The 10,508-nt window shown below is 40.8% G+C and overlaps 2 protein-coding genes across 2 annotated transcripts in view; one reads left to right on the top strand and one right to left on the bottom strand.

The window, feature by feature from the left end:
- fbxo15 (F-box protein 15) overlaps positions 1-3,919 on the bottom strand; it is a 7,464-nt gene extending 3,545 nt beyond the window's left edge. The window contains exons 1-6 of the mRNA XM_007547824.2: positions 3,745-3,919; positions 3,486-3,590; positions 2,585-2,815; positions 597-800; positions 372-501; positions 140-222 (exon numbers count right to left, since the gene is read on the bottom strand). Of these exons, the coding sequence (XP_007547886.1) occupies positions 140-222; positions 372-501; positions 597-800; positions 2,585-2,815; positions 3,486-3,590; positions 3,745-3,815 (824 nt within the window). The 5' untranslated portion in view covers positions 3,816-3,919. The remainder of the gene's footprint in view (positions 1-139; positions 223-371; positions 502-596; positions 801-2,584; positions 2,816-3,485; positions 3,591-3,744) is intronic.
- Positions 3,920-7,061: 3,142 nt separating this feature from the next.
- On the top strand, positions 7,062-9,884 carry cbln2b (cerebellin 2b precursor). The gene is made up of 4 exons (XM_007547825.2): positions 7,062-7,170; positions 7,526-8,047; positions 8,497-8,616; positions 8,774-9,884. Exons 2-4 carry the CDS (start codon positions 7,760-7,762, stop codon positions 8,969-8,971), a joined length of 606 nt encoding a protein of 201 aa, XP_007547887.1. The 5' UTR covers positions 7,062-7,170; positions 7,526-7,759; the 3' UTR covers positions 8,972-9,884.
- Positions 9,885-10,508: the final 624 nt, after the last annotated feature.

The following is a 10,508-nucleotide window of genomic DNA, read 5'->3' as shown; positions in this document are numbered from 1 at the left end:
TTGTGTTTTTTCTTTCCAAATTGCAATTTTGCTGTACTTTTGCTCTTTCATATACATTGAAGGTGTTGGTTGTAACATACAATATTCAAAAGGTATTGCAACTATTGCAGTGGAAAAGTGTGACTGCGTTGCAGCTTGCCAATCGTGAGATCCACGAGTGCTTCTCTCCACCAGTTTGTAGAAGTGCAGAGTGAAGATAATGAACGCCACAGAGCCCCCGTCCTGCAGAAAGAGTCATCTCATGCATATCTCGCAATTCTCCCTGCTAAATCAGTCACGTTGACCTGAATGATTACCTCTCACACTGCTTTAGCTACAATAATCAGTGGATAATAATGAAGAAAGAAAACAGCTGCCTGTGAAGGTATTACCCTCCAAAGACCAATGATGATTCCAGGCTGTAATAACTTCAGCAGCACGAATTGGTCCCGTCCAATGACCTGCGCGCATTTAGTTAGAGGCTGCATGTCTAGGTTTGCCACCAGGGATCTCTCGCTGGGTCTGACAGAACAAGCATAGAGCACAGCTGGTTTCACAAAGAGATGAGAGGACAAGAGGGAGAAAAGGGTTGAACTGGATGCTGTAGCTGTCTTAACTTCTTTAGGCTGGGGCAGCTGAAGGCAATCCTCCTGACGCCGTGTAGTTGAAGGCTGAAAATCTCCTCGTAGTTGGGCAAGCGGTCTCCACCACACCAGCACAGTGTCAGTGAAGTCTCAGAGAAGCGGGACCAGCTCAGCTCCAATGTACTCTCACGTCCAGACATATCAGTGACGGTCAGCTCCCAGGTGACACGCAAGTTCCTAGAGGAGGATAGCACAATGTTGAAATAAAGCAATAGGAGCCGAGGAGTGACATGCTAGCATGTGAGAGTTCAGCTACTATTTCTCAAAGCTAGGTTTGACAAGAAAAGGCAGCTTAATCTAAATATTGAGCAAACAAAAAGGGGCAGGATTTGCCAAAAGCTGACTGCTGCTTTTTTTTTTTCTTTAATCACCAAAATTGTAAACCCCAACGGCTGTAATGTTTCTTATGTCAGTGCAAGAGAATTGCATGACTCCTTTTAAGCTGTTCTGACTAATGAAATGATGTGCAACGAATGAAATGAAACGGCAGCTGTTGTGATAAATCTCCTGATCCAATTCTGTCTAAACTGTGATTCACGACTGCCCCCACTGTGATGTAGCCAGCTTCTCGCTGAGGCACGAACCAATATCAATTAGGTGAGGGAACAAAGCTTAAAAACTGGAGCAGCCCGGGAGGGCCCCGAATGACCCAGGGGATTTCACTCCGCGTCGTCTGTGTGTGCGATGTCTTGTGAAATGATTATTACCAAGGTAAATCGCATGCTCCTCAGTGTCTCTAACAGACAAAACCCCCTGTAGGGAATTGTCTCAGCTGGTGGGATGAAGAAGGGGGAGGAGGGGAAGAGATGGCAAGGTGTGTGTCTGCATGTGTGTGTTGGCACTGAGGGTTTGAGGGGGCTAAGTAATTTATTTCAACAATTCCGACAGACTCTGCAAGGAACACAATTATTTCTACTCCCCCCCTCTATAGCACAACAACTGCTTCAGAACTCAAAATTGAGTGGTGCACAGCCTCTAATCAGAGGTTATAAAAACACACCAGAACCCACAGTAGAGGAACTGGAGGAGCTCCACCCCCTCCCCTCCACCTGTGAGCCAGTATCCCCTTTGTGCAGAAACCGCATTCAGACACAGACCTCCTCTCTCACCTTTAATAAGAAAATGTCATTAAGTGCGCACAATATGAAAAGCAAACCGCGCTCTGTTTTGGATTGGAGGCAGATTGTCTCTTCTGTCTGCCCTTGAACCATCTCAGCAGCAAAGGCTGAATTTAAAAAGTTTTACTCCTTTTTTATAACGGTGGGGGGAAAAAAAATCCATCCAGCTCAGCTTAAAGTTGAGGAAAAGAATTAGAAACCTTGAAAGGGGCCAATATAGATAAAGTAAAATACAAAGTATATCCATGTGATCCCAAAATAAATTGCTCATTTGGTTGGTTTTATTTAATGAGAACTTTATGAGTTCTCAATTAGTTCAATGATCTTTAAAAAAAAATCACTAATCATGCAACTCAAGTGACTTTCGATTTCAGTCGAAAGACAGATAACATATCAGGTTTGTAACTTATAATGTCCTTTGAGGTGCTGTGCACACAGAGACGAATCCAGTACATTTTCGTAAATGATGGAAATAAAAAATGTACGTCCAAACGGGATGCAGCACCACAGAAAACACTGCAGTAGGTATGCCGAGTTAATCGATGGTGCTCTAACTCTGTCAAAGAATAACCAAAAAAAAAAAACACCGAATGCCACCAAACGGTGCAATATGTGTGATTTGTTAGAGTGGAGGAGGTTACACAGAAAAATGGAGCTACCGCGTCATTATTTAATTTAAGACGAGTCGACTCGCATGTACACACTGAAACATGAAACTGGCATTTTTTTAAATCATCCACTTTGGGGGACAGCCTAAATGACAAAAATGTTTCACGATACACATAGTCTTACTTCCATGTGGATGGCGCCAGAATGTGGTTGTTTATCTGTTTTTAACAATACCTGAGGACTTGCTCTGTTTGACTCGGCAAACCAGTGTGGCTGTTGATGGGTCCAAGAAGACGTTTCCATTTTTTCATCTCACAATGTGCTACTGTCTTGACATGCAGCTCTTTCCAGTAACCCGCAGCATGGTCCCTAGTCTTCTTGGATAAAAGCTGGACATTCACGATCCTAGCTTTTTGCTTTTCATTGTTGCAAATGTCAGCAATGTACAGCTTCTTCCACAGAACACTGCATGGAGAGAATTGAGAGTAACAGAAGATTGTTGGTAAAAACACCTGAAAAGACTGATACTTAAAGTAAACAGACATGATCTCTAGTGTGAACAATGGTCATTAATGTATGCATTCACATATTACATTTTGTTAATCTTAAACGGAATCTTTTATATTACTAGGTTTTCAATCCCTCATTAAGCTTTCAGTAACTGCAACTCCTTGAAATCTGCATTTTAGTTTAGAACCGGTTTTGGATTTTTTAAAAAAAACAACATTCAGATGTATTACACCATGTACCGTGCCAAGTACCATTCTCTTTGATCTGCCTTACATAAAATAATGTGAATTATATTTGACAAGGAAATACAGCCTTGCTGTCACAGTTTAACAACATGTACGTCTTGGTCTGGGAGTATAAATGCCCTCTTGTTTTATACTTACAAAAGTGTTGTCAGAAAATACCACTGCACGATAATTCAGTGATATAAACAGCAATGAACAAAAATGCAACACTTAATACACTTAATGCAGCATTATAAGCCAAACTCTTTTTTTTTTTGTCTGAGGAGTTCAAAATTTTACATGAATCCAAAAATATTATTTTTTGAGTTGGGGAAAAAAAAAAAAAAACATAGGATATTTAATTACACCTAATGTATTAATTATCACTGGATGAAACTTACTTATTACTGGCAAGCTGATAGAACAGCTTATTAGTGTGACTCATGTTGAAAAGTGCATAGGCATCCAGGTAAGACAGAATTTTATCCAGTATCTCAAGTGGTAGTCTGCAAAATAGAAAACGAGACATGCATGATTCCAAAACATTTTCAATGCTAATTGTCTTGCTTTCACCTTTTTACACTTTCTCTCTTTCTAGAGCGCGCCATGCATTAACCCTAAAATACATAATACAAAGGAGAAATGGAGTTCTGACATTACTTGTCGAAGTTCTTCTGAGTGGACGTCGCCGCAGCTCGCAGTCTGGAAGGTACCGCTTTTGAAGATGCCATTTGTTTTCCCCACTTTTTAGAACAGACAGAGCTACCGAGTCACGTTACAACACAAGTTTGTTACTAAAGCAAAAACTCGTTTTGTTTTTTTTCCACCGAATTTATATCTGTCTGTAAAAAAAAAAAAACAATACGTAGAGGTTTTACTCCCCGCGTCTCGTTGCCATGGTGATGACAGAGCGTGATTCTTAAAGGGGAAGAGGAGAACCTAAACTTCCGGTGCAAAGGATAGTATCGTATAGTGATTTGCCAACCAACCAATAGGCAGAAGTTGCCTTAAGACACTGCCCCTCCTCATTTGCATAATAAGGCAGGCATTGTACAGTATAAAGAAGAGACAAGAAAATGTAAAAACAAAATGCAAGTTGAAAATGTAGAAGATATATTGATGACAACACGTTTAAGGAAAAGGCTAAACAAAACATATATATTTCTGCTTTTATTTAAGGCAGTCTAATCACCATTTATGCACATATTCACATGCTGTCAATAGCAAGTTACTGGACTGTAGCCACAGTTGCCCTGGGGCAGGTTGACAGAAGCCCTTTGACCACCAAGGGAATCGAACCAATGGGTGGGTTTTAACCTGAAACTTGAGTAAGATTTCAAAACCAAAACAGGTACATCCATTTGTCTCTTCACCCAAGTTTAGGATAGAGGTGGCATCTCACACTGCAGAAAATAAGATTTTTCTATTCGAATTTAAACATTACTTCAATTTTGAGACCGCATTTCAAGTAAAATCATACAGTATCATTAATATCTGCACAGATGCAATGAGACAAATGGTCTGGCAGATACTGTAAGTGGTTGTGTAAACATAAAGTGGGCCAGCTTGGAGTTTTAGTATGCTTTACTTGCCTTATATGTAAAGATAACTTTCATAAGAGTTAGCAAATAGAGGTGTATAGAGCATAAAACAAAATAAAGAAAAGCATAGATTGCTCCACATTTGATCAAATCTGAAGCGGAGCTGTGCTGATGTAATCAGACGTAGAGAAGAACACATACAAGGCAAAGCATATTGCAAAAAAATAAAATAATAAAATAACTAAAGCAGATGGCTCATTTTAAGACCCATCACATAACTGTCCTCCCCATTCAAGGAGGCCAGTAGGCTTTGCTTGCTGTCAGTAAATATAACCATAACTATGTTGTCAGTCTTGCCGATCAGCTTGCCTGATGGAAGCGAAGTCCCTTCTGGGCAATAGCAGCCCCTGGTATGGTAACATTAAGTAGGCCACATCCCTTTTCCGTGCATGTCCCCTGTACTTGACATTTGATGTTTTCTGTAGTCGTCTGTCCTTCGGAGGGCCCGGGGACAGTTGTGGCTCGTGGATACCTGATGTCACCCTTCTGCATGATTTGCCAGTAAGCTCTGACAGAGCAATGTTTGACAAACAGTACAGATGGAAGAGAAAAGATATTAAACATGATTAAAATTAGGTTTCTTTTCTTTATCTTTTTAATTTTTTAGCAGGGTGCATCAGATGTGTGGGAACATCTGGTTTCACAGGTCACAGATTCATATTTATGTCAATGAATTCCCAGAAAGTTCATATGTCAATTATTATTTTTAACCTCATGTTTGACCCTCAAGTAAAACATACATCTGTATGCAAAAATATACCCTTTTAGGATGTCAATACTTTATCATGTCACAATTAATAAACCAATGCCTTTTTCCTGTGACTTTATGGAATGGGCCAAGACAAAGTAGCACATGGTGAAATGGGAGAATATATAATGCATATATAAAAAGCATGAGTACTTTGTATAAATCCCCTTCGCTTCAGTTAGAGCTGCAAGTGTTTTGGAATATAACTCTACCAACTTTGAAGATCTACAATCTTACACTTTTTCCTCAATTGTCTTTGCAAAGTAGCTCAACCTCAGTTTGATTGAACGGAGAACAGCTATAAACAGCACAGCACCTGTCACAACTTCTCAATTGGATTTAGGTCAGGATTTGAACTGGGCCATTCTAACGCATAACGATGCTTTCATCTAAATCATTTCATTGAAGCTCTGGCTGTTTGTTTGGGATTGTTGTCCAGCTAGAAGGTGGATAATCACCATTGTCACAAGTATTTTGCAGTTTTTTTTTCAATTATTGCCTTGTCTTTAACTCTATCCATCCTCCCATCAACTTTGACCTGTTTCTTTGTCATGACTAAAGGAAAACCTGTCCAGAATAGTATCAGAGCAAGATACTCCCACCACCCTGTCTCAAAGAGGGGCTAGTTTAGGGTTTTGTGGTGTGTTAGCAAGTTTACACTCATAGAGATATTTATGTAGATAAAACCCTTACCGTAAAATCTCACAAGTTTCACAATTGAAAATCACATGTGAATTAACATGTGTAACATGACTTATTTGTTCATTAGTAAAAGAAAAAAAAAGAAAAAAAAAATCATGCCTTGGTTTATTCCATTTCACAGAGCTTAAAGAAAACAGTTCCCTGAATAAATGCTCATGCCTCAACCTAGTTTGCATATCCTTAAATAGAAAAATGACAGCTCATTAAAGGTCTGAAGTAAAGGTTTGCCACTTGCGAAGGCCAGTGTTGTACGATTCAACTGTAAGAAGCACTGATATGAAGCCCTTACATGGCTATTGAAATGATGGTGACGTCTCAGGGATTGAAAGGAAAAGGTTAAAGGTTCACCAGACAGATGAAGCTCAGCCTCTGCGAACATTTTCAGAGATGGCCCTTTCTTTCAGCTGACCAATTAAATCATTCTTGACCAGTGTGAATACGAAGTCGTTTTCTAAACTTTCAGTTTGCAGGTTTTACACAGGTGTTTGTTTTGTTTTAGGAAACTTTGTTTTTAATGATTTGTTTCTTGAACTGAACCATTTTCTGCACAAATAAACTTAGCCACAGGATGGCGCACAAGTATCTGAATTGGACCACTAAAAGTATCGAAGTCCTGGATTAAAAACACAAAGATGCATGCCGAATGTGACATGCACCGCCAGGGCGATCCACCGCAAACTCCTTAATTTTAACTTAATTATTATACAGACACATGTAAGAAAAAAAAAACCGCACGTTAATAATAGATAGTAAAAGAAAGCAATCCTTGGGGTCCTCAGGGGACTCCCGAGTTCACGCGTTGAGCTGATTAATATGTAAACAAACCTATTAGCCCATGCCTGTGCTCCTATTTGCGGGGCACTTGTAGAGGAGTCTTGCTTCCAGCGGCTCACACACGAAGAATGGGCGTGAGTTGTCCCTCGAAAGGGGTACCCAGAGAATCGTGCTTTCATTTTTTTTCTCTCCTCCAACAGTCTGAGCGCTCACTTCTGTCTGCGAAAGACAGTGAACACAAGAGCGGGATGGAGAGCACAGGTAAGGCAATATTGAGATTTTTATTTTTATTTTAGAGGATGCTTAAACCGGGCTTCTTCTGATGTGTTTTATACAAGATTACCATATTTTGGGTCTTTTTTTTATGACTTACAAAGTGCCCCAAAACTGTTAACATAGCTGACATTATCGAAAAGACGACCGTGAGATGATTATTCATTCTTACCGAGTGCTGTAAAGTAGCAGCAGTTGCTGCTCACTTTACGCGCGAGAGCGTTTTTTACGCGCAAAGAAATTACTCAATAAATCAAGTAGAGATTCTTTAAACTTTCAGTTGTTTTGTTTTATAACGTGACATTTCCAACTCCCCCCCCGCCACCCCTTCCCACATCATTAGGATTTGCAAAATCGACCGTTTAAATCCTCTCCCAAAATCTACTAAGACGCACAGGAGGGAGGGGAGCCTAAGTGCGTCTGTGTCAAGGAGCGAGGGAGCATCGCAGTCAGAGAACGAGAGAAAGGAAGGGAGAGGAAAAGGGTGGGGGGGGACCGAGTCTGGACCAGGTGATCAATAAACCTCCAAGGGGCTGCCGGGGTTGTCTCATTGTACCCTGGATCCAGTGATCCAACCATGGTGCCAGCGCGCTGCCCGGGAACCTGTGCCGTCCTGGCACTGGCTCTCTTCTTGGGATGCGGCGTGGTCCTGTGCTCCGGCCAGAACGACACGGAGCCCATAGTGCTGGAGGGAAAGTGTCTTGTGGTGTGCGACTCGAACCCTTCCTCGGACGGAGCGGTGACCTCCTCTCTTGGCATATCCGTCCGCTCCGCAGGGGCGAAAGTGGCTTTTTCCGCCGTGCGCGGAACCAATCATGAGCCGTCGGAGATGAGCAACACGTCAATGACCATCTATTTTGACCAGGTAAACGTGTTTCCTCAGTTTAACAGTAATATATCTGATTAGTGTGGAAATACGAAGTGTAAAGGTAGTATTCGGAATGAGTTTCTTTGGTGTTTCCTTACTTTGCAATCCTAACATTTGGGATGTCTATAAGAAAAAAAAAAAAAAAAAAAAAAGATTCGTCCAGTGTTGTGCGTAATTGGCACATCCAACGACGTGTTACCAAAAAGGAGCAACAATTCATGCTAAATAATTTATCACATGTCAGATGTGCAGCGCTGAGCGGTGGTTCCAATAAATCCACACGACTGGGGTCTTTGGACAGGGGCCTGTTATTGCACAAAAACGGGACACTGTCCTAAGCATTTGGCACGCGCCTCCATGCATATCAAATACCGAAATGTGTCTACAAAAGACCTGTTGTGTTGACCGAACTGCTTCGTCTCACTGTGCGCCCTCTCGGATCGCAGGTTTTAGTCAACATCGGCAATCATTTCGACCTAAAAGCGAGTGTTTTCCAGGCTCCAAGAAGGGGGATCTATAGTTTCAGCTTCCACGTTGTGAAGGTCTACAACAGACAAACCATACAGGTGAGCAAGCATGAAGTAGCAGCTTTTCATTCAACATATGAAACATGGAATTTTTAGCTCACTGTGTGTGTGTGTGTGTGTGTGTGTGTGTGTGTGTGTGTGTTTTTTTTTTTTTTTTTTTTTTTTTTTTTTTTTTTTTTTTGTTCCACCTCTGCAGGTCAACCTAATGCAAAACGACTATCCCGTTATATCAGCTTTCGCGGGAGACCAGGACGTTACAAGAGAGGCGGCTAGCAACGGTGTACTGCTGATGGTGGAACGCGACGACCGGGTCTACCTAAAGCTGGAGCGGGGTACCCTCATGGGCGGATGGAAATACTCCACCTTCTCAGGCTTTCTAGTCTTTCCTCTATAATCCCACCGTCGAGGATCGGTACTCTGCTTAAGTTAAGGAACAGGAACAACAACAACAACAAAATATATTCAAAAACATGCCATTTATTTTTCAAACTGTCAGCCAAGGAAGCCGACGAATATCCAACACGACGAAAATCCAACACTATAGTCAAATATCAACGTTTCCTGGGAGTTTCATATATTCAAACCCATCAACTTTTACGCAATCTGGATGACTAAACGTCTCGATCGGGCCAGTGGCTGGCATGTGCTTGTCGAGTGTGTGGATTTCCCCCCCACCCCCCTCCTTGCCTGGAAAACAAACTTTTGGGCAACATGGACAAAGGAAAGATGAGGATGAGGAGAACAAAAACTGACTGTGTTATGCTTTATTTATGTTTGTATAGCCTTAAAGAATTTATGGTGAAGTATCTACGGAATCATGGACAACCTGGAAGAGAGAAGCGCTTTCACGCCGAGGGGCTTATTTTTTCCCTTTTTCTTTTTTCCTTTTTTTTTGCACGAATGGAAGTTTCCCCATTTTACGTTTTTTTGTTGTGGTGTCTATGGTGTTACGTTTGGATGCCGAACATATTGAAAAATAACCCAAAATGTAGGCAGCCGATGAGTTTATTATAAGACAGAAAGAGGGAGAAAGAAAAGAAAAAAAAGGCGACATATTTCAGCCTCAAGAGGTGACTTAAAACCTTTTTATTTAACAACAATAACAATAATTTAAACAAGAAAAGAAGATATCTAATTTATGAAGTACATATTCACAGTACTATGTGTTCTACATTTCGGGATCTGCGTAGCTTTGACTGATTTTAATGTTCAGTGACTTTGCTCACTTAATGTACATTGTGGAAAAAAAATAATAATAGAAGAATCCCTATATCCATGTCCCGCTTAATAAATGATATTGTATTGTATAGGCTGAGCGCATTCATCGTTATTATTTAAAGAAGCGACTCGAGGTGGAGGAACGCATATTAAAGGGGAAGGCCTGGAAGGGAAACAGGCATGTCGCTGTCCTTGGTGCTGAAATAAGGAAAGCAACAGCAGCTGTTGATTGAAGTAGCAATGAACGAATCCTGGAGAAAACAACAATAGCAATAATAATAATAATAATAATAATAATAATAATAATAATAATAATACAGTATTTATGTTATTGATGACTAGAAACTTGCATTTCATTGCTGCAAATATACATGCATTTATTTATAAAATTGTGACTGCGGTATATTAGCAAGAGCATCTAATGTCTAATGCACAACATTAAGTTATCGTGCCTCACTGCAGAAAATCCCCTTAAATCGGGGGCTTGACAGCCTAAAGTTCCACCCTTTCTGAAGAAAGTTGCTTTTTATCATGAAACATGGATGCATTCGTCTCGCAGAATAAACAGACGTTGATATTCCTGCTCAACCACCAACACACTTCACCCAAACTCTGTCACCCACAGCTAAGAGACTATCATCTCGCCGTCTGCTCTCCCCTCTATTCGTTATTAAACTTTGGTCAAATGCCACACCTAGTTGAGAGAGTCCAGA

This window comes from Poecilia formosa, unplaced genomic scaffold (genome assembly GCF_000485575.1).
Source record: "Poecilia formosa unplaced genomic scaffold, Poecilia_formosa-5.1.2 Scaffold22, whole genome shotgun sequence".
NCBI lineage: Eukaryota > Metazoa > Chordata > Actinopteri > Cyprinodontiformes > Poeciliidae > Poecilia > Poecilia formosa.
Note: the sequence above shows the minus strand (reverse complement) of the source record. Positions and strands in the feature narration are given on the sequence as shown.